This window comes from Heteronotia binoei, chromosome 12 (genome assembly GCF_032191835.1).
Source record: "Heteronotia binoei isolate CCM8104 ecotype False Entrance Well chromosome 12, APGP_CSIRO_Hbin_v1, whole genome shotgun sequence".
Classification (NCBI taxonomy): domain Eukaryota; kingdom Metazoa; phylum Chordata; class Lepidosauria; order Squamata; family Gekkonidae; genus Heteronotia; species Heteronotia binoei.
The window spans coordinates 56004413-56031459 of record NC_083234.1 but is presented as its reverse complement, the minus strand read 5'-3'; the positions used below and the strand labels follow the sequence as shown (position 1 = coordinate 56031459).

At 46.0% G+C, this 27047-nt stretch overlaps 2 protein-coding genes across 3 annotated transcripts in view; one reads left to right on the top strand and one right to left on the bottom strand.

Annotated features, from left to right (window-relative positions):
* NDOR1 (NADPH dependent diflavin oxidoreductase 1) overlaps positions 1-17916 on the bottom strand; it is a 31455-nt gene extending 13539 nt beyond the window's left edge. Inside the window, exons 1-11 of one of the 2 annotated variants that reach the window (XM_060250554.1) lie at positions 17802-17916; positions 13428-13562; positions 12569-12646; positions 11945-12042; positions 11089-11187; positions 7174-7275; positions 6285-6479; positions 3990-4111; positions 3443-3663; positions 3190-3297; positions 512-626 (exon numbers count right to left, since the gene is read on the bottom strand). In XM_060250554.1, the coding sequence (XP_060106537.1) occupies positions 512-626; positions 3190-3297; positions 3443-3663; positions 3990-4111; positions 6285-6479; positions 7174-7275; positions 11089-11187; positions 11945-12042; positions 12569-12646; positions 13428-13562; positions 17802-17819 (1291 nt within the window). In that variant the 5' untranslated portion in view covers positions 17820-17916. The other variant, XM_060250555.1, reaches the window with a different exon arrangement.
* On the top strand, positions 17710-19118 carry TMEM203 (transmembrane protein 203). Its single transcript, XM_060250556.1, has one exon. It carries the CDS (start codon positions 18176-18178, stop codon positions 18584-18586), a length of 411 nt encoding a protein of 136 aa, XP_060106539.1. The 5' UTR covers positions 17710-18175; the 3' UTR covers positions 18587-19118.
* Positions 19119-27047: the final 7929 nt, after the last annotated feature.

The window sequence follows — 27047 nt, the reverse complement described above, 5'->3', positions numbered from 1 at the left end:
GGACTTGCTGGACCTTTGACCTGATCCAACATGGCTCCTATGTTCTTATAAGCCATTTTGTTTTTCATGCAACTAGCAACTGATCTTTGCATAAGGAGGTGAGACCAAACCATGCTGTTTCTCATAATCCTTTGTGTGCGTCACTTTCAGGACAGGTGTTTGAACAAAATCTTCTTTATGAGAGACAAACTGCTTTCAGAAAGGGTTATGGCTCTGTGGGAGAGCACCCAATTTACACACAGAAGGCTTTGTGTCCGGTCCCCAGGAGGGGTATCTGGCTGGCTGCTGTGGGAGATGCATTCTCAAACAGCTAGAGCTTTGGTCTGAGCCAGCAGGGGTCATCTCATCTTGTGTTCTTACTTCCATTGAGGAGGGTATATTAATAGCAACAGCCAAACTGGGATAAAACTGAAATCAGTAAAGGCAGGAGAACAGCTTCTAAGCTGCAAATGCACTCTACTGTGTGTGACCCATTCATTTCACCATCTCTGTTCAATGCCACTCAACTTACCATTCTGTGGGTTAAGGGAGGCAAGCCACGATGAACAGAGGCCATGTCGAGGTTTGCTAAGACGTGTCTTGTACCGCACAACAGCCAGAAGGATCTGGATTCTGTTGGGGAAAGCCTAGGAGCAGAGATAGAGGAAAGTGCTAGAAACAGGACATAGGGTGGAATGTCTCAAGTGGAGGTACCTCCTGGACCAGCCAGCTGGGCTAAGGGAGGTGCTCTTAAGAAAAATGGATACAGGCCCCAAAAGCACTGAATAGGAAAGATTTGTACCATGTAGGTGCAAGTGAAGGTGCCAAAAAGGGCACCCAGGGCGATCAAGACATTGGAGTATCTTCCCACCAAGGAAAAGCATTTGGGGCAATTTTTTTTTCCGTTTAAAACCATTACAACCAAAGGCAAATATAATAGAATTTTATAAATTTACGAATGGGAAGGAGAAAATTGACAGGGCTTTTATTTCATCTCACGTAGAAAAGAGAGGCATTCACTAATGGTGATGAACTGGAGATCTGGGACAAAGAAAATTAAGTACATCTCAGCTCAATGCATGATTAACTTATGTAACTCAGTGCTACAAAATACAGCAATGATGACTAATTCAGATGTCTCTGAAAGGAAACCAGACAAATTAAGGAAGAAAGAGAGGTCTATCAATGCTATTATCCACAGTGTTTCAACAAAACAGATAAAACAAGTCCTTGTGCATCTGCTAAAATGGTTTCTGATGTGCGAATGCTTATGCCAAAATAAATTTATTAGTCACAAGACATTTCTGAACACAGAAGACTAACTCTGGTACCCCTCCAGGATATATGTCCAGAGGCAGTGCGTATCTGAGTACCCGTCTCAGGGGGTAGGGGAGCCATAGAAGGTTGTTGCCTTCAGGCTACAGCTGTGCGCTACCTTAGAAGTGTCTGGATGGCCCTTGCTGGCAAAAGGACTCTGGACTAGATGAACCTTTGATCTGACCCAGCTGGGATTCCCTATGTTCACTGGAGGAATTATCCTCACTCATGCTTGTGGCCCTTTCATCCAAATGTGATTTTGCGATTTGGTACCTGGAGCAGGGACTGCACATCATTCTCTGCTCTACAGATGCAGACTGATGCTATGAGAAGTAAACAGGTAATGCTGAAGTAGCACTGTTTGCAAGACAGATATGGAAACACACCCTAAAGCAATATTGAGAAGCAAGATTTCCACCCCCCTCAGAATCAGAGCACAATCTCCATACCCTTTATTAAGACCACCCGAATGATGCCTACCTCTGTGCACATGCTTTTCAGTTCACTAAAATCCTTCGTCAGGCTGCATATTATTTTAAAAAAAAGTTTTAGAAGACAGCCACAGGAAGCCATTCGCCATCCTGCCTCTTTAAGCATTATTTTTAACATCCAGTCTGAGTAATGGTTTTAGTGAACTTAAAAACTCACACAGCAGATTGTGTCATTTGGCTGGTCCTAATAAAGAGTATTATGGGGACTGTGTTCTGATTTTTTTCTATATTACCTTGGGACACAGGGTGCTGCTAAAAACTTGCCTCCCGAGTGCCATCTTCTGGTGAAATAACAAAATAACTGTGCCTCTGAAGTTAAAAATGCAGTCTCTTATTCCCCTCCCCCAAATTGTATTTTATGCATAGCTCATATAGAATGTATATAATTGTACCAGTTTATATATGGCAGTCACTTAAACAATAGATGCTGAGCTGCAAGAAACGCACGGCTCCTAGTCCCTTTACATAGCAGGTAGTAAACAAAATGCAAATACTGCATATTTGCAATTGAAGACCTATAAGGAGAAGGATCTTCAACTCATCTCCTTTGCAAAGTAGCTAAGACAGGCTGCACAAAGCTTGAATTGCTAGGTGGCTCAGACCCACTATATCCTTAACAAGACCTGAGCTCATCATTCCGCATGCTAGAGTCTTGCAAGGCTGTTGAGTCTGTGTTACCTAACAAGGCAGGTTGTTAGGAGACAAACTAGATGAACAGGATGGTGTGTATCTTCTATTTCTTCTTCAGCAAACCCAAGATGTATTCTGCCCCTGTTCATACAGTTTGTTCCCTATGCCCCTAATCCAAAATAGAAAAACAACTCTTAAAGGAGTATGACCAGGATTTCAAGCTCAGCAGTCCAGCACTGTTTAACAACAGACATCCCCCCCCCCCCCCCCAAAACATGGCCGAGGCAAAAGCTGTCTGAGTAGATGACACAGGGTGAAAGATAGAGACACCAAGTGTACAATTTGGCCTTGGAGCATCGGATTGAGATTCCTGGCAGAGTCTCACTTTAGGATGGCATCAAGGTACCCATATCCATCACTAGTGATTTGCAAGTCTGGCAGCTACCGGAAGCAGGGCCTTCTCCATGACTACCCCAGTGCTTCAGAATTCCATCTATCTCTACCTCTAGGCCATTTTGGGCACAAGTAAATTTCTGCTTCCCTAGGGATTAAATGCTCAAAGTGGAGGATGTTTAATACAATGAAAGTTCTTTAGGCAGCCTTACTGCTGCTGCTGTAGCCCTGTTTTTTAAATAGCATTTCAGTTTTTAATGTTTTCAGGATACTAGTTTTATTGTCATTTTCAATGGTCTGTAAGCTGCTCTGAAAACTTGGTGAATTATGTGGTATGTGTCTTGTCAACAAAACAGGTCAAACACCTTCCCTTCCTTACCAGCATCGAGGAAGCAATTGAGAAGGCACGAGGCCTGATCCGTGGGATGAGGTCCAAAAGATAATCGCATGGGATGGCACAAGTTGTGTGAGGAAAGTCGTAGAGCACCTGGGGTGAGGGGAGGAGAGGGAAATAATGTTAGGTTGGTTAGTACAAAAGCCCTATTCAAAGCAGAATCACATGAATGCGGCAAAGGCCCCAAAATGCACAGTGAGGGCTGAAGGGCTCCGGGAGACCTGGGGTGCCACCCTACCTCAAGAGTGGTCCTGCGTGGCCGGTTGCAGTAAGCAAAGAGGTCCTCCTGACCTTTGGCAGAGCTGAACTCCTGCAGCTTCTCTCGCTCCAGTTCGTTGGGTGAGAAATAGGAGAGGAGCTCAAAGAAAGAGCGTCGAGGGATGCAGGAGATATCCAGGTAGTGGCTCACCAGATGATGCACGCTGCACGGCTGAGGCAGGAGGGCAGGGAGGGGAGTGTCTGAAATGGCACAAGGAAGAAGCACATCAGCATCTCTAGCAAGGCACCAATGCTCTCCTAGGAGGCCATCTGCAGAAGACAGCCAGAAAAAGGTTCTGTTCCAGCATCCTTCATGAAGCCAACTTTGGCCAGTTGGAAATATTTTCAGGAGAGCTCTCAGGCTTCACCCCAGTCAGTGAAAAAGATACTTAGATCTCAGGCAATGGGGGTTAGGAGAGCAATAGGGCCCCCCCTCCACACACATACACTGAAAGAGGCCCGGACAAAACTGCAAATGGCTTTCAGTGGCCATGTGGTTGGGAAGAGCATCAGGAAACTGGCCATACTTGACTCTGTAGGTTTTATCACAAAGTGCTTGTCAGGATCCAGGTGCAGAAGATCGCAGAAGAGCTGCACATCCTCAGGAGAATTGCGTGGCTGGATCATCACCACATCACCAGCAGCATACCTGCGGGGAACAAGCAGCACCTGAGTATGGCCACACTCCCACTAACTGGAAGGGCATTAGAACAGGTGAATATCCCCACTCTTCTACCAAGTCCGCTGAGTGAGATTATAACAGACGTTGTTTTTAGCTTAGGTGACTTCACAGGGTTCTTCTGTGAATAAAACAGAGGAGGAGAGAACCATCTACTCCAGGGGTGTCAAATGTCCAACCCATGGAGCAGAACTGGCCCACCCCGGGCTTTAAAAAGGCCCGTGGGGCTCTTTTATCCCCATCTCCTCTCTTGTCTTCACTCTTTGAAGCTCTGAGGCTGCTGAAGTTTCCAGCTCCCTCTGCCTTGTCTTTGCAGCCTGAAGCAGGAAGGAATTCTGGACTTTCAAAGAAAATGAGGACAGGATCTTCCATTAAGGTCTCTGTGCCCTCTGGTCCCAGAGACCTTAACGGAAAATCCATTCCATGTTTTCTTTGCAACTTTGTGATGCAGCATTCCTCAGTTGTAATATTTATTCAGCTTATGAAGAAGCTGCATTCAGCAAAATGTGGTATTTCGAGCTGGCGATCACGTGAAGGCAAACTTGCCTTTGGAGCTGATTTTTGTGGATAGACTCTGTGTCAGAAATTTATTCAGGATTGTCTACAACCTCTCAAGGATCGAGAGCTTTTCCAGAGTAACGCAGTGAAACTGACTTGTTCTTTACGGGACTCTGTGCTTTTAAGCTTTTAAGTATTGTTGATACACTGATGCTTGTATTTTATAAAAAAGTTTTTGCATGTTTCCACTTTAAGGATGTGTTAAGCATATGTTTCAGGCACAGTTGTTTTGTACTCCCAGCAAATGAGTTTGACACCCCTGATCTATTCTTGGATGAAGGGTAAGATAAAATTGGCAAGAGAGAAGAGAAAGGGTTCTGAAGGCTCTTCAACGCCTGTTCTCGACAAGAGTGAACAGCATAGGATAGCACTTGCAATAATGTGTTGGACATTAGAAAAACACTGTTTCACAGTATGAGTTGTTCAGCAGTGGAATCAGCCACCAAAGGAGGTGGTGAGCTCCCCTTCATTGGCAGTCTTTAAGCAGCAGCTGCATAAAAACTTGTCAGGGATGCTCCAGACTGATCCTACATTGAGCATGGGGTTGGACTAGATGCAGGGGTGGCCCGATGCCCCATGGCGCCCTAGGCAGACTCACTGTCTGGCGCCCCCCCCCATGCCTCCCCCCCGTGGCTCTGTGCTCCCCCCCGCCTCTCCCTCCCTCTTGACCCTTGTTTCCCCACGCCACCTGGTTTTCAACGCCGGAACCAGCTCTACTGCCGTGTTCCGGCTCTCTAAAGCTTTCCTCCGCTCGCCCGATCACAGGGTCAGCGGGCAACACCGCACCACAGGGCCCCACTACGCTCTGTCTAACATCAGGCAGCGTCCTGAAAGGACGCCTCGGCTGCCGCTAACTCCTTTCCCAGGAAGGAGTTAGCAGCAGCTGAGGCGCCCTTTCAGGACGCTGCCTGGTGACAGACTGAGCAAAGCGCGGCCCCACAGCGCTGTTTTGCCTGCCGACCCAGTGATTGGGCAAGCGGAGGGGGGCTTTAGAGAGCCAGAACGCAGCAGTAGAACCAGTTCCGGCGTTGAAAACCAGGTGGCATGGGGAAGCAAAGGTCGGGAGGGAGGAGAAGGAGGCGGCAGGGGGGAGAGGGGGGGAGGCGCGAGGGGCACGGAGCCATGGGAATGGGGAGGCGAAGGGAAGAAAAATGGAGCGGCGGTAGCGGCCGGCGGGGAGGAGGCAGGCAAACTAGGTGCTTGCCAGGGGCACCGGGAGGGGGTGGGGAGCCCAATTTGGCGCCACCACCCTTCCGCCACCCTAGGCAACCGCCTAGTTTGCCTAGTGGGTGAGCCGGCCCTGACTAGATGGCTGGTATGACCTCATCCAACTCTATGATTCTATGGATATAAAGGTGTCCCAGGACACAGTTCTTAGTGGAAGGCTAGATCCAGGCACAACAGTAGAGTGGTGGCTTTTCCTTGACTTCAGTAATAGCAGCTGTAACTGGGAGGAAGAGGCCCCCAGCCAGAGCTAGGTCTGTCTACTATTTCTATGCCTATGCCCCACTGCTTCCCAAACAGAAACCCTAGAAAAGGGACCTCCTAAAAGCCTCAAACGCAGCACAAGCAAATAGAAACTCACTCCATTCCAGAGCCCGTGACATCGAACTCAACGAGGCGGACATCCTGGAAATGAGATTCTGCTGTCACCCTCTGATTGGACACCATCGAGGCATAGAAAGGATACAACTCCGAAGGGGGTTCTCGGGTGACTTCCTCCTGCTGAACATAGCCAAAATCCTCTTCCAAAAAGTGAAAGGTGAATTTGGGCGGCAAACTGGAGGAAAGAGAGCAACACGGAGAGAATTAAGTATATCCCTTTTCATTTTGTAGCACCATACTATGTCTCTGTTTGAATCAGCCACAGAAAACCAGTCCCTTTCCCTACAGTTCTACAAAATGCAGACCCACAAGGTAACAACAGGAACCTACAAAAGTATGTAGATTCAGGTTATAATCCATTAGAGGGCTTCATCTGTAGTATTTTTTAAGAAGAAAAATCAAAACTTGCACCAGTAAATCAATCCCTGTGCCTGGATAATATATCTGCACCATGTAGTCTGCCTGCCACGGAAAAGAATATGGAGTTATGTAGATGCTGTGGCTGCTCTCTGACTTTGGGAATACCTAACATATTCCTTCTTCTGACTCCCCAAGACATCACATATCACCCACACCCTTTCATCCAGAAGGACTAGAACCCTAAACACACACAGCTGCATTATACTGAGCTAGACTATTGGTCTTAGTCAGTACTGTCTACTCTGACTGACAGTGACTCTCCTGGGTCTTGGGTGGAAGTTTTTCACATCACCTGCTACCCATTTTTTAAATTGGAGATGCCAGAGATTGAACCTGGTCTCTTCTGCAACCAAAGCAGGTATTCTAACACTGAGCCACAGCCCCCCTTGCTTCTTTAAAAGCAAACTGAAGGCAAAATTCTCAACATGCTGGTTTTCCTCTGTACTTACATGATATCCGGGCCAATTACATTAAGGCCAGAAGGAAGAGGATACAAAGCTAATATTTTCTTCCACAAGTCCAAAAGCCAGGGATCAATCACTGCATCTGGGCTGCAAAAAACAAACCAGAGATGGGAGCCGTTTTGGGTGAGGGAAGGAGCTACTTTTGAACTTAAGCATGCTGAGTGTTTGATCCTATATGCTATTTCAAATGGCAGAGTATATGGATCCCAGAAGACAAGGATCTCCCACAATCACTGTGATCGTGTCTTTTCATGCTTGCAAGCCACGAAGACGAAACATGCATCTGAGTCCATGTAGAGTGCCTTTACGTCCTTAGCCCTCACAGCACCTACCTTCCTCAACTAAGGAGAACATCATTTGTGTTCTTTCCTCTCAAATGGGGATTCATCTTACATTAAGGAAAACTACACATCTGGAAAAATGAGACTAAATTTCTAAGATTGTAAGGTTTTGATCAGGACAGAAACAAAACAGATGAGATAGCAGGCCCCACTCCAGTGCAGAAGTGTCCCAGCTCCAGTGACAAAGTGTCTGAGACAAGGGAATAAACAGGCAAGTTTAGCAGATGTGAGAGTTCAGCAGCGAAGTGAGGAAGCCACAGCACTAGTCTCTCCGTATCTCTAAAAGGGTAAGCACACTTTCCACAAACAGATCTACATAAACAGGAAGTTTATTTTTAAAAAGAGATTTTTAAAAAGAAGCAATTATGAAGGTAGAATGCCAGCAGGAGATTGGGGCTATCCAGTGTATTGCACAGAGTTAAATATGTATGACTATCTACCAGCTGGACAGAAGTCACACGTGTGTGCTGGGTGCAAGTTGCTTCTCATTCTCAGGGAATCCGTGGCTAACTTGGAGAAGGAGAGACAGTCATTTAAGCACACAGATCACTCTCGGGGACTTGTTAGATGTGTTTCATTCTGAGAATGGTAGCCTCATCACTGTCAGGGAGCATCATGCTGAAGAAATGGGGAATGTTCATTCAGAAGGGACCCCTTCTACATTCGGTGAGCAGGTATCCTTTTGTACCAAGGACCCATCCCTCAGCAAAGAGGAAGGGAGGTGGTAGTTGGTGATTCGATCCTTAAGCATGTAGACCGATGGGTTGCAAACCCACATACTGAGCACATGGTAACTTGCCTGCTTGGCGCAAAGGCAGTGGACATTACGCATGGTCGTTAGACTGGTAGTCAGTGCTGGGAAAGAGCAAGTGGTCATGGTACATGTTAACACCAACGATGTGGGGAAATGCAGTCGTGTGGTCATAGAGGAAAACTTTAGGTTGCTAGGCAGGAGGCTCAAGGCCAAAGTAGCCTTCTCAGAAATGCAGCCTGTTCCACACACAGGGCCAGCTAGACATGCACAAATTAGAAGTCTCAATGCATGGATGAGACAATGGAGTAAAGAGGAAGAGTTTAATTTTTTAGAAACTGGGATGCTTTTTGGAACAAGATGGCCTCCACTTGTCCTGAAAGGAACCGGCTGCTAGCAATTAAACTCAAAAAGGTAGCAGAGCAGTTTTTAAACTAAATCCTGGGGGAAAACCAACAGGAGTTTAAATGTCTCTGGATCAGGATGGCTCATCTCTAAGAGATGAAGGGGTAGAAATTACTGCTCTAGATTAGTCTCTGTCTTCATGGTGGAAAATGGGAGGTGCTTGCCCATGCTGATATCAGGAGGGGTGTCAAAAGACCTTAGTGATGACAGAGGAGGTTCTACAGCTGATAGATACATTAAAAACTGACAAATCACCAGGCCCAGATGGCATGCATCTAAGAATTCTGAAAGAACTCAAATGTGAACTTGAGGATCCTGGCTAAAATATGCAATCAACCATTACGATCTGCCTCTATTCAAGAGGACTGGAAGATAGCTAATGGAACTCCATCTTTTAAAAAGGTTCCAGAGGAGATTCAGGAAATTACAGACCAGTACTGGGTAAGTTGGCAGAATACATAATGAATATGTTATTAAAGATAGAATTAGTAGGCACATTGATGAACAAACGCTACTGAAAAAGAAGCACTATGGATTGTGTAAGGGAAAGTTCTTGTCTCGCTCACCTTTTATAGTTGAGAGTGTGAGCAAATATGTTGATAAGGGTGACCCAGTGGATGTTGTTTACCTAAACTTCCAAAACCTTTTGATAGAGTTCCCCATCAAAAGCTCCAATGTATACCGAATAGTCATGGGATAAGGAGTGATACAATGCTGCCTCTTTACTTTTTAATTTATATCTGAATGACCTTGCAACTACTTCTACTTCAGCAGAATTCTGTCCTCCATATCTATCCTCAAAGGCACTAACCCTATTTCTCAAAGCAGATTATGCTGTTCTTATGTCCCACACTCACATTGGATTGAAAATACTTTTAAGCCATTTCTCAAAATATTGTAAAGCAGAAGAACTAAAAATAACTCAAAATCAAAGGCACAGTTTTCTCTAAATCCAAGAAAATTATCTCCATGATCTGGAGAACTGATGGCGCCCAATTAGAACAAGTCTCCAAATTTTCATACCGGGCTGTGGTTTTTGACCCTCATTTTAATTGGCAATCGCATTTCAGATCTGCAGTTAATAAAATTAAATCTTTTGTGGCAGCAACTGAATGCTTTTTCTTTTCTTAGGTTGGTAAATACATTTAAATATGAAAATATTGGTGCATTTAAATACGAAAATCATTCCACAACTCCCTTATGGAGCCTCAACATGGATTCTTTGAATCAATGAAAATTTAGATCATTCTCTTTGCTATTACAGGAACCCCAAGATGTGTAGCTGGAATAGTTTTAAGACTAGAATTGGGTCAGGGCTCCATTAAAGCCAAAGTGTGGTTGCAGGCAATTAATTAAGTTTGCAAATGACACTAAGTTGTTCAGTGCAGTGAGAACCAGGAAAGACTGTGAGGAGCTCCGGAGGGATCTGTTGAGGCTGGGTGAGCAGGCATCAACAATGCCAAATGAAGTTCAACACAGGCAAGTTTATAGTAATGCACATTAGAGCCAAAAATCTAACTAAAAATATATGTTGATGGGATCCAAACTGATGGTAACTGACCAGGGGAAAGACTTTGGAGTCACGGTAAATGACTCAGTGCACGACTACAATAAAACAAACAAATGCTATCCTGGGGATTATTAGGAAGAGGATTGAAAACAAATCAGTCAGTATCATATTGCCCCTGTATAAATCTACAGTGCGGCCTCATTTGGAATACTGTGTACTGTTCTGGTCACTGTACGTCAAAAAGATATTATGGCATTGGAAGAAAAAAGCAACTAAAATTATTAAGGGGATGAAACACCTTCCCTATGAAGAGGCTAGGGCTGAGGGTGATATGACAGAGGCTTACAAAATTATGCATGGGATAGAGAAGGTAGAGAAAGAAGTACTTTTCTCCCTTTCTCACAATACAAGAACTTATGGGCACTCAATGAAATTAATGCACAGTAGGCTTAGAACAGATAAAAGGAAGTAACACTTGGAATTCGTCCTGCAGGAAGTGGTGGCTACAAGCATAAACAGCTCAAGAGGGGATTGGACAAAACTGTGGGGCACAGGTCCATCAGTGGCTATTAGTCACAAGGTATACATGGAACACTTTATCAGGGGCAGTGATGCTCTGTATTTTTGGTGCTTGGGGGGCAACAGTGGGAGGGCTTCTGGAGTTCTGGCCCTGCCAGTGGACCTCCAGAGAGCACCTAGGTTTTGGCCACTGCGTGACACATAGTGTTGGACTGGATAGACAATTGGCCTGATCCAACATGGCTTCTCTTATGTCCTTATGCATCAGAGTTCACAAAGAGGGAACATGGGGGGAAAAAATCCCTCAAGGCCAGGCCCTCATGGAAGCCCAGTTAATGCCAAGCCCAGAGTTTTCAGGAGAAACCACTTCTTACCCCAAGTCATGCTGGTCGTCTCCCAGGGCCACGGGCATGATAGGGCTGCCCCCAAGCTGGAAAAGCCTCTTGTGCAGTTTTTTGGCAATAAAATTGAACCTGGGCAGAGAGCACAGCAGTACAGTTAGAAGAGTCTGTGGGAATCAGCCTCTGCCCATCATTCCCAAAGAGCTGCATTCTTCCTGGCAACAACCACAGCAGCAAAAAACCTTCCCCAACCAGGTCCAGTGCATGGGGTTCTGGCACCCAAGGCAGAACCCCAACGTGCCCCCCCCCCTGAAAAGTTTGCACGCCTGCAGCATGATGACATCAGAGTGACATCATTGCACCAGGCACTCGGCCCTTTGCTTCCCCAGCACCATCAGAGAATGCTGGGGAAGGGAAACGCTGCTCTTTCGGCTTTGAGGGATTGGGGGAGCTCCTCTGATTCCTCAGAGCCAAAAGAACACTTGGCCCTTTGCTTCCCCAGCACCCTCGAAGGACGCTGTGGAAAGGAAATGCCACTCTTTCAGGTCTGGGGCATCAGGGGAGCTCCTCTGATCCCTCAGAGCCAAAAGACACTCAGCCCTTTGCTTCCCCAGCTCCCTCAGAGGATGCTGGGGAAGGGAAATGCTGCTCTTTCTCAGCTCTGAGGGATTGGGAGAGTGCTTGCGATTCTTCAGAGCCAAGAAAAAATGAGCCAGAGACTTAGGGATGGCGTGAGTGGGGAGGGGGCACATGCCCCCTGCCCCTGCTGGGAGCTGGCGTTCTAGGCAATCACCTAATTCTCCAACTCCACCGCACCGGTCCTGTCCCCAACCTCTGATGCATAAGTACCTGCTAGTACTTCTCTCACAGAAAAAGAAACTGAAATTACTTGGAATATGAGGAATCTCCAAGGCCCAGGACAGCATAGTCCATCTGGCACAGGGAAGTGGCAGGTAAGCTTTTTCGGAAAAGGAACCTCCAGAAATTCTGAAAATTAAGGGAATGGGAAAGATACAAACAAAATCAATCCACTGGGACTTGAATCATTCACAGCACTGCATTCTATCTGTGTTTAGGAAGCTAAGTCACACTGTTAGCTGGCTACCAGGCAGGATTCTTTCTCAGCCCTGCCAGCTACTTATTTATTAGGTTTATATTCTGCCTTCTCCGCTGAAGTAGACTCAGGGTGGCTTATAAGGCCAATAAGTAAAACAATAACATAAAACTGTTAAAACAACTATTACATAAAATAACTATATCAATACAGGTACTATGTTGAAACTATATTAATGTATTAGGAGATGAGATTCTTTCCCTGCCTGAGATAATCAGTGGCTGAATTTTGTGTAAAGAAGTGTCATACTTAAAGACAGGAGGGAATGCAGCAAATCACTCAGGCTCCAGGCAAACTCAGTGGATTGGCTTTTTCTAGGATTCGACTCAATTGGCTAGTCCCCTCCCAGGTCAGATTACCCAGTGATCAACCCCAGCATCACAGCACTGAAGGGGATACCTTCATATTATCAGGAGGGTCTCCTTGGCCTGTGGTTGCACAGACAAACACCACCAGTGGCTCATGGATCAGATTTGCCTTAAAAAATAAACAGGCAAAGCAGGTCATTATAGATCAACAGCTCTGTCAGTAATGCAGTTATTAAAACAAATTAGAACATCCAAAGCCTAGTCTCAATGGCTACATTTAAAAACAGCTGATTTTTCAGAAATATGTAAAATTTTGTCAGCATGAAAAAGAGTAACTACTTCTTCTGTTGAAAGGCCTGGTACCTTGGCCAGAAGTGCAGCAATTACTTCATTGTTGACTCTTTCAGAATAGCTACAGAACAACAACACAGCAGCTACTGTCTGTATCACCACTGTACCATAAGGACAAAACTACTAGTTTGAAGGGATTTGCTTGGAGCAGCCTCTGAAAATCGCAAAACACTACAAGCTAACATAAAAGCTCCCCTATAATTCCATACACAAGATTCTTAAATAATTCACATAGTTCTTAAGTACTGGATAAAGAAAATATTTTAGAAAAGGAAAAATTAAACTGGAGAATGCAAGATGATGTCTACTTCTGAGCAATGGGGATGGATGCCCTTAAAGTGTTTTGGAGATGACAAAGTAGGTTAAATTCAGTAATGTGTGAACAGAATAACCAGTTGCTTCCCAAGAATTCCTCCAGATACCCTTTTTCTCCAGGGAGCAATGCAGCTGATGTGGATCTTTACAAGATGTACTATCACCCCCATGCAGCTTGGCAGGCTAAGGGCAAAACAAAATGGCTTCCATAAAGCTACTGAATAAGTCTACAGTAGAGGTGAGATTCAAACAGAAAACTTCCCAACCCTGAATTCAGCACTCACCACATTGTAGCTGTCCAAGGCTTCAACTTTGCACTGGAAATGATGCCGTTTGGCTTCCCGGCCAATCCTCTCAGCTGTATCTTCAGCAGTCCCAGTCTGGCTCCCAAAAAGAATAATGATCTTCCGTGCTGCCATCTAAAGAAAACAATTGGGGGCAGGGCAGAAGGAGACACAGCAGGTGAGAAAAACTTTCAACTCTGTTGGTATTTTGTTAAAAGCCAAATATTTCCCCATTTTTTAAAAAAAGAAAAAAAATCGGTATCAATTGCAAATGAAAGAAAATAGAATTTGAATCAGCTATACCTAGAATATAACTTGCTGCAAAATGGGATCCCTTGATTTGAATTCTACATCCCACAGAGGCCAAGATCAGAGGCTGGAATGCAGCTGCTTGTTCTCAGGAAAGCAAAAAGGAAGGTGCCAGCTATTCCCAAGCACAGCCTGCCTTCCTTGTAGCAATGATGGCAGAGAGAGATTTTGGAAGTTCAAACATTGACATCTGCAGCTTTCAAGTGGCTTCTCTTTCTATCTGTGTAGATTGGGCCATGTCTTTTGGGAGAGTTCAGACTTGTACTGCTTTGGTGCAGCACCCTTTTAAAAAACAAGCCACAGACCTTTGTTTCTTTTCTTTTTTAATAATTACACTTTTATTGATAAGTTCTTATTACTTACATTCCCTTATAAATAAACACAGTTCAAAAGCAATGACAAAATCATGCAAAGATCAATGAGATAGTTACAGGTCAAAGAAAGAGCCAAACACAAGCATCCAAATTCGGGGGGTAATGGGGAAGCACTACTGTTCAGTCATCCTTAAACCAACCTTTCAAAAGTAAAGACAGTCTTTAAAATAACATTAGAGGTGACAAGACTGTTTCTTACAGAATTGTAATACAGCAAAAATTGGCAACCTCTGGTCCCAAATGGAGTACCACGAGGCCTGCCCCATAAGATCAGATGAGAGGCCTATCTATTCTGGCATTCTGTTTCCAAAAGAAATGCTTCTGAGAAACCCACAAGCAAAAAAAGGCAGCAACAGCCCTCTGCACATGGAGGTTCTATTCTGCTATCCTGACAGATCTTCACAGAACTATCCCTCATAAAGTTGTCCAACCGCTTGCTTAAAAGTACCTAATCTACTATAGCAGCCTTCAGAAGCAATGTTCAGACAGATCACTCGATGCGAACAGGATCGGAGGAAAAAATTCTAGGCATCTAAACACTGAATATTGCACCCCAAAATCTTGGCATTTTCCCACCATCTCTCTCTCAGCACCCACAGAACTGAGATTGGCTCCTAGGAAGAAAAATGATCCTGTCATTGACAGAATATAAACTATTTTTGCAAGTGCTCAGTGTGAACATATGCTCCCATATGAAGATACCTTATGTCACTCTGACTGGCAGTGACTTTTCAGGGTCCCAGAGCCAGAGTGGCACAGTGGATATAGAGTACCTGGACCATCCAAGATCAAATCCCCACTGTGCACATGGAAGCTCACTGGGTGACCCTGGGCCAGTCACAGTCTCTTTCAATATCCTCCCTCACAGGGCTACAGTTCCAATAAAATAGGGAAGAATTTTGTAAGCCATTCAGAATTCCTCCATGTGGCAAAAACAATGGCATAAATGAAATAAATAAACACCTGCTACTTGAGATCCTTTCATTGGAAATCCCAGGGATTGAATTTAGGGCAGGTGCTCCGCCACTGAGTTATTTGCACTTTCCCGTCCCTTCTAGAAGCACTGTCAAAAACAGCCTCCTCCAACTTTCCTTGGAGGAGAAGATATTACTCTTTATTGCCTGGCACAAACCCAGATACACAGGTTTTTCAACTAGGACATCCTAGGCATAACTGCTGGATTGCTGATATGGCCTCTCTGCTGTAGAATCTGCCCTTTTCTCTTGGAATGTGCTGACTTTCAAGATCTGAAAAGAAGGACACTGAGGAGGCTACATTCTTTTCCACCTTGCACAACTATTTGAGGTAATAAGTGACAGACATTCTGTTTATACCAAAGCCACTAGCTGGCACTTTTAGCACTCTCTAAAAACTTAAACCAGATCATACTATCAATTTGCACAGAGGAGGGGAGAACCAAGGGCACTGCTCTGCACTCTAGGAAAAGTTATAATAGCATAATTCAAGTATTCAAAGCACTCACATATAGTATCTCAGTAACTCTTGCAAGCACCCAGCAAGGTAGGTGTACTGCATGTTGCAGATCAAGACAGCAAGAGAGACTTGCCATAGGCCACAGTGACTTCATGAAGCGAGATGTCAAACCAGCTCTTTCTCTTAACCCATAGTCTATACCAGGGGTGGCCAAAGGTAGCTCTCCAGACGTTTTTTGCCTACAACTCCCATCAGCCCCAGCCAGCATGGCCAATGGCTGGGGCTGATGGGAGTTTTAGGCAAAAAAACATCTGGAGAGCTACCGTTGGCCACCACTGGTCTATACTTGTTCTTCTTGTGTAGCAACTCTAAGCAACAAAGCAATTTCAAGTCAACTTTGAAGCAAGAGTTTGATCCAAATGCAGACACCAGCACCTGGATAGCTCCATGTTTCAAACACAACTTGAGGTAGAGAGTCATAGATTGTGACACTAACACTGAACAAATGCATAAATTTGGAACACTGCAAGAGACTTGCAAAGTAAAAGACCATAAGCACCACTTCTCTTCTCTCCAGACATCTCAGGGTATTTTGGAACTCATCCACAAAACTCAAAAGCTTGTCTTTTCCCACACAAATACTAGTCAGTCTAATAATTTGGTCTTCCAATGAACCAATTTCAGTACAGCACTTTGAAAATGTAAACTGTGACAAAAGCTTAATGAGTTTGTCCTCAAAACAACTTGACAAAGATGCTACAGTTCTAATTTCACAGATACAGAACTGAGCCTCAAGGGACAATTACTTTTACCAAGACCACATAGGAGCCAAAGAGTTATGGCAGACTTGGTCCAAAGTCTTCCAGACTTGGCTCTGTCTCTAGTAAATCACAGGAGTCCTCTTTCTCTCCTATAAACATAATCATTCCTCCCTTTTTCTGAGTTCCTATACTGGCATGCTCTTTCTGGCATTCAAGCCTTCACCATTCAAGCTCTCCATCTCCTTGCCTTCAACGACATACCGAACTCCTTCACGTCCCTTTCTTGGTCAAGAGACTCTCCTACCTTCTTGCTTCCTTTCCCTTCTTTCATTATGTTGCTTGCTCTGGCCTGCATCATTCTCTGCTTCTTAATCAAGCTGTTCTTTCCCACTTCTGAATCTGCTCAGATTCATTGCAGGCATCCCCCCATTTATTATGATAACCACCAAACATGGGCCGGTGAGCCAGTGGAAAAAGATTATTCATCTAAGCCTTCATAGGAAAGGCCAGTAGGGGGAGAACTGCCTGGAGGTTCTGTCTTACTTAAAACAAAAGGCCCAGAGAAACCATCCTCTGCGGTCTCTCTCTGGCCTTTGCTTATAGATAGTGGCCAATTTAAAAACATAATGGACTAATTTTAGGAAGACCGAAGTCATTGACCACACTAGCACAAATCTGCATAACTACTTGTTAATCACAGTATATCATGAAAGTAGCAAATTTACCTTCTAATACATAACCTGAACGATCAACAAAGATTGGTCTTTGCTTTACCATGCTTTATGAACTACTTTTTGCTTAAGTCTTTAAAAATAATTCTCATTTATTAACAGGCTATATCATCATTATGAAGAATCACTGCAGTTGTCTTGTATACATTTCTGTTTGGCAAAGAAATATCAAAAACTGTATTGTATTTCATGGCCTTTTGAGCTAACTATTTACATTTCCCCCCCTCTCTATGTACATCTGCCAACTAAGTGTAACAGTGTAGGCATTTGACAAGCTCACAAAAGCTTCTACCACAATAACTTAATATTTAAGGTAACTCAGGACTCTTCCTTGCTTTGCCTACAACTGACTAGCGCTGCACAGCCATCTGTCACATTCTTACCCTGCCTTTCATGCAAAGGAATTCGAGGCAACACTCGCAGTTCTCCCCGACTCCATTTTACTCTCACAAATCACACCGAATGATTGGCAAGGTTACCCAGTGAGCTGCCAGGGAATTTGAATCCAGGTCTCCCTTGCCTTTTGTATATCACTCATAACCATCCCCACACCAGAGCTACAAAGGCTACAGTCAGAGTACGCAAAGGAGGCACCGTACTCTGCACATGATCAATGGTACCTTTGCTCTTTACTGCAGCCTTACTAAACCTCCAACGGGTTTGAACTCGAATGGGCCGCCCAGTTCCCGCCAGGGACCGGACGCACGGCTAAGCCTCTCGTTATCCTAACTCGTTCGAGAAAGTCCCACTCCCTCGGCATTCCACCTGAGTCAAACCCGGCATCGCTCTGCTTCCGTATACGTCAATAGACTGCGCCGGAAGTCGAAACAAAATGGCGGAAGCGGAACTAGACTACTGGCTGCGGCGAAAACAAACGGGGCTCCCTTTCTAGCTCCCCCCCCCCCTTCGCCTGTTACTCTGTGCACTCTTCCGTCTCCCTGCCTTCCCGGGACGCACTCGTTTGAGCTCGGCAGGAACAGTCGCCGGTTGCACATGCGCAGCAGCGCCCTGCCTTTGGACTCACACAGAGACAAAGTCTTGTCTACTGCCAAGCTCGTTCTGGCCCACTCGGGCCAAGCCTGCTCTTTGCAGGCAGTGGGAAGTTCCCTCCATCCACGAATTCCTCCTTGAGCGGCGTGATGCTCTTTTCCCTGCGGGAGTTGGTGCAGTGGCTGGGTTTTGCGCCCTTCGAGCTGCTCCTGCAAGCCCTGGCGCTGCTGACGACATCAGTGCTGCTGGTGCTAAAGGTAGATGGAGTGGCGACCGGGCTTAGTTGGTGGGGAGTCTTTGCCCCGTTCTTTGCCGCCGATGGACTGAGCACCTATTTCACCACCATTGTCTCGGTGCGCCTCTTCCAGGATGGTGAGAAGCGCCTGGCTGTGCTGCGCCTTTTCTGGATTCTCACTTTGCTTAGCCTCAAGTTTGTCTTTGAGATGCTCCTCTGCCAGAAACTGGGTGAGCAAAGCCACGAGTTGTGGTATGGACTTATCATGGCACCTGTCTTCATCCTCCTCCAGCTTCTCATGATCCGGGCCTGCAGGGTCAACTAGATTCTATACTGCATCCCTCTAGTGCTGCGGAGACATCTAATTTCTCCACCACTTGCAAGAATAATATATCTTGCCTGAAATGACTGTACAAGGATGCTGTCTTTCCAATGATCAGCTGACTGCCAGATTGCATACAAAATCAATCTGTGGTTTAACTGGAGAAATACTTTTGCTCTTCTTTGCTGCCAACAAATTGAACTCTTTCATATGTGTTGTGTCAATATATCTTTCAGGGTGATTCTTTGTGGTCAACTGTTCACTTCTCACTGGTGTTCCAGGATTAGGCATTTGCTGAAAAAAAATCACCTTTCTATCTTGACATAGAAGAAAGGGGAACAGCCCTCCCCAAACCCCTGGTTTTGTACTGACAAGACATTTTTGCGCCCATGTCATGTATGGATTTGTGGGTCAGACCAAAAGCAGCTTTTTACATAGTATTGTTTCGCTTGTCTTCAGTCTTTGTGTAATATCTTCAGACTTGAATAAGGTCTGATTGTGTTGGTTATTTATGAATAAATATATTATGTACATATTGGTGGTGCCTTTTTGTATATAAAAGCCTCTTTCTGAGATGTGTTTTAGCCACCTTAAAAGAACAGAAATGTCTCAAAGGCTGTTTCGAAATATTCCTATTTGTCTGTAGGGGTACAAACAAACAAACATTGTTTATGAAATAGTCAATAGGCACTGTCCTTGTGACACTGGGATGGCCCAATTAATTCAGCCCCTTGACATTCTGACCAAGGGAAATATAAATTGTTCAGGGCACAAGGAGGGGATCATGCGTTATGGAAAATGTGGGTGCTTCGGGGATTCTCTGATGCCTGGCAACTCCAATGTAGGTTGCATCAGAAAATCTGTCTGAGATTTCTCTTGAGCCACTGTGATGTAGTGTTTGAGCTAGAAGTAAGGAGTGTTAAATTAGAACTAAGGAGTTTCTGAGTTTAGATCGTCACTCTGTTATGAAGCTCATTTGGAAACTGTCTCAATCAGCCTAACCTTACCTCACAAGGTAATTGTGTGGACAAAATGGAGGAAGGGAAACTAGGGACAGACAAAAATCTAATAAATAATAATGAAAGTGGAGATTACCATTTTAACGCTACTTTATGAGTGGGTCTGCAATTTAGGAGATGTGGCCTTTTAGCTGCAGTGCTGGACTTATATTCTCATCTCCTGGAGCACAGTTTTTGTTTGTCTGTGGATAAAAACTGGAGGCACAAAATAAATGTTTTAGATAAATAAGTAATATATCTGCATCAGACTTCCTTGGAAGCACCTCCCACTTCTTTCAGCAGCACTTAATTTCAAGGAAACAAGCATTAGATTGCAACCCCTATTTTGTTCATCCTCCCACTGCCTTAAACTTACTCAAAAGCTTTGGAAAAGTCATACTATCTCAGCCTCAGTTCCTCATCCAGAAAATGGAAATATTAGAGATCTACTAATTTGTAAACTGTCTTGTGCAAATCATCTGTAATCCTAAAAATGCTTTCCTGGGAGGTAGTGCCATTAAATAAACTGAGACTTCTAAGGAGACTTGCTTAGGATTGTTCCCTTTAGAGTGTTACATTATCAAGTACATTAATTCTTGTAGGAGGCTTTCAGACAGAGCCCATTTGTGAGCTTATGTGTAGACTGGGTGAGTGTCACGTTCTCAGGGTGCAGGCAGGCAGGAGTTCAAAGCCAGTCCAAGGTCAAAGTCCAGGAAGTCAAGCAGGAACCAAGTCACCAATGCAGAATCACAAACCGGAATCAGAAGTCAATGTCCAAAAGTCAAAAGTTCAGGGTGCCAAGGAAACCAAGCAGGTCAGGATCAGGAAGGAGCGTGGATGCAAGCCAGAGAATAGACTTGTTGCTTCCACAAGATTACCAGGTCCTGGGGGAGCTATATGGGAGCCTCAATCAGTCTGCTCCCTGGGTGGCAGTGACACTGCTAGAACTCAGGGCTGAGAGATCTGAAACATCGACGTGCCTCATGTCTTTGCTCTGAAAGTTCTTTCCGGAGCCTGCTTTGAACTCTTGAGATGGGAGGAGGACAGTTTGGAAGAGATTGATTTTTTGTCCCATGATCAGGTAAGGCCCTGCAAAGCGAGGGTCCAGCTTGCGAGACTGGCCAGGCCGACGCAGGTAAGGGGTGGAGAGCCAGATATGGTCCCCAGGCTTCAGTGGGGGCCCCACCTGTCGCTTTCGGTTAGCGGCCGTCTTGTAGGCCTCTTTAGCCTGTTGGAGCTGCTCTTGGAGCAAGTCCTGGAGAGCCCGGAGTTCCTGCAGGTGCGCATCAGCAGCAGGTACTGCTGTGGGGGGGGGGGCAGGACTAGGGAAGAAGCTAGGGTGGTACCCTTAGGTGGCTGCAAACGGGGTCTGTTGCGTGGACACTTGTACGTCGTCGTTGTAGGCAAACTCGGCCAGGGGTAGCAAGGTGGCCCAGTCATCCTGCTGGTAGCTGGTGTAGCAACACAGGTATTGTTCCAGCGTGGCGTTGGTGCGTTCGGTCTGCCCATCCGTTTGGGGATGGTAAACTGAGGACAAATGCACCTGGGTGCTTAAGCTGGAGTGCAGGGATTGCCAGAATTGGGAGGTGAACTGGAGGCCTTGGTCTGAGATCAAGTGTGCCAGGAGCCCGTGCAGGTGAAAGACGTGCTGGAGGTAGAGCTGGGCCGTTTCAGGAGCCATGAACAGCTTGGGACATGGAACAAAGTCAGCCATCTTGGTGAAGAGATCCATCATCACCAGGATGCAAGTGTGTCCCTTGGACCTGGAGAGCTTGGTAATAAAGTCCAGGGAGACGGTGTCCTAGGGTCCTGCAGGCATGGGTAGGGGATGCAAAATCCCTGGGGGCTTGGCTGGTACATCCTTGGCCCACCGGCAGAACTCACAGGAACTGACACAGCGGGCCACATCAGCATGGACCACCAGAACTCCCGCATGAGCAGGTGCAGGGTCTTGTGTTGGCCGAAGTGCCCTGCAGGAGGGGAGTCGTGGGTCAGGCAGAGCACGTCAGCCCGGAGGGGCCCCAGAGGCACCTATAGGCGCCCACGGTACAGGAGGAGACCTTGGCAGGTAGAGAGGTCCCCAGCCGGGCCATCTTGCACTTCCAGGAGGTATTGCTGAGCCCAGGGGTCTTGGGCCTGAATGTCTGCAGTCAAGGTCTGGCATGTTGTGGTGGCACCGACCGAGGGTGCAAAGATGAGCCCAGTTGGGGTCTCCTCCATTAGAGGCGCAGCGTACTCCGGTTTTCGGAAGAGGGCATCCGCTTTCCGGTTCTGGTTCTGCAGGATGTAGGTGATCCAGAAGTCAAACCAGGAAAAGAAGAGGGACCACTGGATCTGACGCTGGGTGAGGCGTCTAGCAGTCTGTAGATGCTCCAGGTTCCAGTGGTCAGTCAGGACCTGGACAGGGTGGGGAGCCCCTTCAAGGTGATGCCTCCAAACCTCGAAGGCAGTCTTGATGGCTAGGAGTTCCCACTCCCAGATGGTGTAGTTGCGCTCTGTGGGCGTCAGCTGCCACAACTAGTATGCACAGGGTTGGAGCAGCTGGGAGGGATCCTCCTGCTGGGATAGCACTGCGCCGAGGGCCACGCTGGAGGTGTCAGTCTCTACTGTGAATGGCAGCTGTGGGTTTGGGTAACGCGGGAGAAGCTCAGTGGTGAAGCAGGTTTTCAGGGTGGTGAAGGCATGGTCTGCCTCTGGAGTCCAATGAAATGGCTCTTTGGGCCGGAGGAGCTGGGTCAGAGGCATGGTTATGTCAGCATAGGCAGGGATGAACTGGTGGTAATAACTGGAAAAGCCAAGGAACAGCTTGCATCTGCCAGGGCAAGACCGCCTTGACTTTGTTCGGGTCCATCCAAGTCCCATGGGGTAAGACAATGTGGCCAAGGAACTCTACTGCTGTTAAGTCGAAGGCACACTTCTCTAGCTTGGCGTAGAGACCATGCTCGTGCAGGTGTTGCAGGACCTGGCGGATGTGCCCTGCCTGCTGGGTGGGGCTTTGGGAATAAATTAAAATGTCATCTAAATAAATGATCACAAAGCGGTTGAGCAGGTCGCGAAAGATGTCGTTCATCAGCCTTTGGAAGACAGCGGGGGAGTTGGTCAGGCCGAAGGGCATCACGAGATACTCGTACTGGCCATAGCGGGTCCCGATAGCCGTCTTGTGGAGTGAGTGTGTAGGTGGAAGCAATCTGTCATGTTCTCAGGGTGCAGGCAGGAGTCCAAAGCCAGTCCAAGGTCAAAGTCCAGGAAGTCAAGCAGGAGCCAAGTCACCAATGCAGAATCACAAACCGGAATCAGAAATCAATGTCCAAAAGCCAAAAGGTCAGGGTGCCAAGGAAATCAAGCAGGTCAGGATCAGGAAGGAGTGTGGCTGCAAGCCAGAGAATAGACTTGTTGCTTCCACAAGGCTATCAGGTCCTGGGTGGGAGCTATATAGGAGCCTCAATCAGTCTGCTCCCTGGGTGGCAGTGACTCTGCTAGAACTCAGGGCTGAGAGATCTGAAGCATCAGCGTGCCTCATGTCTTTGCTCTGAAAGTTCTTTCTGGAGCCTGCTTCGAACTCTTGAGATGGGAGGAGGAGAGCTTGGAGGAAATTGATCATCAATAACTGACACTGGTGCCTGGAGAGTGATGGATTGGCCAGCTGCTGTTTGTTCAGCTGAGGAACTGGCTGGCAACTCTTCCAGGTCTGTTAACCCTTCCAGCTCCCCTTCATCAGGGCTCATGACAGTGAGCATCCCAGATAGTCATACTGAACCTTTCATAACATTTTACAAATAGCAACTGTCCAAGTGGTGGTGCTCTTGGCACCAAGGAATCTGCCTAATTTGTAATAAGTATAGGGTAGGCAGGCTGTGATGAGCCCTGTGGCGCAGAGTGGTAAAGCTGCAATACTGCAGTCCTAAGCTCTGCTCATGACCTGAGTTCAATCCCAGTGGAAGCTGGTTCAGGTAGCTGGCTCAAGGTTGACTCAGCCTTCCATCCTTCCGAGGTCGGTACAATGAGTACCCAGCTTGCTGGGGGGAAAGTGTAGATGACTGGGGAAGGCAATGGCAAACCACCCCATAAAAAGTCTGCCGTGAAAACGCTGTAAAAGCAACGTCACCCAAGAGTCGGAAACGACTGGTGCTTGCACAGGCAGGCTGTGGTTATTAGCTGGTGAGGGAAATACTTTCAGCACCTGATGAATGTATTCTCTAGAGATTATTCTTGGCATCAAGGGGGGTAGGGATTCAGGTCTGAAGTCTGAGCTGAAATTCTGGAAACCAGGAATGTGTTGGGAAATATAATTCCCTACAGTAAAAGTCTTACTAACAACAGGAAGCTCTTGCAAGGAAAAAAACCCCTCTTGAATAGCTTTATTTGTTTAGCTGCTTTAGCATGAGGATGATGGAGTGAAACTGCTTTTGTTTAAGCCTCTGGGCTGGGTCTGGGAGTGGCTCTTTCAGTGAGATGTGACTATTTGAGAAAGTCCAAAGATCAGATTTTACGTAATTTGGCAGGAAGGCATATAGCATTTCTTTCTTTTGTCAACAGAACCAGGATCTGCCCTAGTTTTCAATGCTAGGATACAGCCAAGAACATGTAAAGGTAAAAAGAAAGAATATAGTATTTCTGAGTAGGTACAGAGTGACTTTCTGTCACCATGAGCTTTTTTCATCCACTTGGAGAGAATGTTGGCTTCCTACAGGTAAAACATTTTAAGAATTAGGAATGTGTGTGCCACTGTAAAATTTTTACAGTAAATATTTTCCCTGGAAAAATGTTGGTTGTTTTGGCTTTTCTACTCAGTCCTGCCTCAGTCCCAACAGTGGACCCCATGTATTCAATCAAAATCATCAGCAGTAAATTCAGCATGGACAAAAGGAAATATTTCTTTACACAATGCAATCATGTAATTAATTCATGGGATTTGCTGGTGTAGCTTACAGTAATGACCACTAGTATGGCTTTAATAGAGGAGCGAATACATTCATGTAGGAAGACAGGTTTAATAATTTTAGCTATGACAGCTGTATGGAACCTCCATGGTCAGAGGCAGCATACTGTTGAATGTAAGGTCCTGGAAACAAACAGAAGGGTGTTGTCTTTGCGCCCTGCTTGTAGGCTTCCTGGTTGCAATTGGCTGGTTACTCTTGGAAACTGTTTTCTTGGACCACATGAACCTTTATTCTGATCCTGCAGGCTCTTGTATTCTTATAAAAAATTAGACACCTTCACAGTGAAGAGATGGCTATTAGCCAGTTCAGCTAAATGGAATCTTCAAAGGAAGAGACAGTATACCTCTACATACCAGACACTGAGATGGGATGGCAACCATTTTCAGATTTTTTGAAGATGCCCAAAGGAATCTGGCTGACTGGTGTGGGAAACATGATGACAGACTAGATCAGTGATACTCAGGGGCCACCTGTGGTTCTTTTGGGCACTTTTCCCCAATGTGGAACCAAGGGCTTTTTTTGAGCAGGAACGCACAGGAACACAGTTCCATCTGGCTTGGCAGCATGGGGTGTGGCTTAGTATGCAAATGAGTTCCTGCTGGGCTTTTTCTACAAAAACGTCCCATGGAAGTTGGCAAAGACAGTACCAAGTAGGGCTTGTGGTGGGTAGGTGGAGGGACTGAGGACAGTAAGTTGCAAGCCTCTCTGAGAGGTGCCAGCTCTGGGTTCAGAAATTCCAGGAGATCTGGGGGTTGGAGCCTGGGGAGTGTGGCATTCGGAGAGCAGAGGGACCTCAATGGGCTATAATGCCATACAGTCAACCCTTCAAAGCTGCTGTTTCCTGTGAAGTCTGGAGGTGAGTTGTAATGCTGGGGAATCTCCAAGCTGGCAAGCCTACATGCTAGGCATGGAAGCAAAGGGCTCATCTTGTCCAACAGTCTGCTACCCTTCTCTGCAGCCTCTGCACTCTCATTCCAGGCCCCAGGTGGTTGCTGGGAAGAGAGCAGGCTGTCCACAGAGGGAAAGTAAAGCCACCACCACACCAGCCACTGAGAAAAACAACAAGTTGGCCACAACAAGGGTGTGATGTTTTTACTTCCCTTTTTTTCAGTAGCAGCTTGCTCTCCTCTGGGCACCTTGGCAGTCTAGTTAGTTGTTTCTTATATTTAATATTAGTATTTTGGGGGTGTGGGTGTTTTTGGAGTGGTGGCACACAGGACAGACAATAGTCAGGTTAATGGTAATTAATGGTAGTTAATGGTAATTGCAAATGTGGCTGTCCTCAAGCAGCCGAGTACCGCAGGACTAGATGAACCTTTGGTCTGGTCCAGCATGGCTGTTTTTATATACTTAGTGTTAGCTGGTTATTAGCTATGATCGCTAAATGGAATATAACCTTCATGTATAGACAGAGTGTACCTTTCATAGAATCATAGAGTTGGAAGGGACCTCCAGGGTCATCTAGTCCAACCCCTGCACAATGCAGGAAACTCACAAACATCTCCCCCTAAATTCACAGGATCTTCAGTGCTGTCAGATGGCCATCTAGCCTCTGTTTAAAAACCTCCAAGGAAGGAGAGCCCAACACCTCCCGAGGAAGCCTGTTCCACTGAGGAATCGCTCTAACGGTCAGGAAGTTCTTCCTAATGTTGAGCTGGAAACTCTTTTGATTTAATTTCAACCCATTGGTTCTGGTCCTACCTTCCGGAGCCACAGAAAACAATTCCACACCATCCTCTATATGACAGCCCTTCAAATACTTGAAGATGGTGATCCTATCACCTCTCAGCCACCTCCTCTCCAGGCTAAACATCTCCTTCAGCCTTTCCTCATAGGACTTGGTCTCCAGACCCCTCACCATCTTCATCACCCTCCTCTGGACCCGTTCCAGCTTGTCTATATCCTTCTTAAAATGTGGTGCCCAAAACTGAACACAATACTCCAAGTGAGGTCTTACCAGAGCAGAGTAAAGTGATACCATCACATCACATGATCTGGACACTATACTTCTGTTGATACAGCCCAAAATTGCATTTGCCTTTTTAGCCACTGCATCACACTGTTGACTCATGTTCAGCATATGATCCACTAAGATCCCTAGATCCTTTTCGCACATACTACTGCTAAGAGTACCAGCTATCAGAGATGGCCTTCCCCTTTGATTTCCCAGAGACATCTAGAAACAGGTGAGATTCTGTTTTAAGACAGCAAGGTTGTATTTATATTATATTTGGCTGTGGCTTGACAGCACCAACTTGTGGTGATCTAGCATGGTTTTCAAAGCAAGAGATTCTCAGAGGTGGTCCGATGTTGCTGCCACTGCATCACAACCCTGGACTTCCTTGGTGGTCTCCCATCTAAGTACTAAACAGGGCCAACCCTGCTTAGCTTCTGAGATCTGGCAAAATCAGGTTAGCCTGGACCATCTAGGGCATATGATGTTTCTATACAGCCAAATGCTCGTGTGATTTTCTAAAATGAGAGATGTAGGAGCTCAAGGCTTCCTGAAATTTTTCCTGTCTTCCC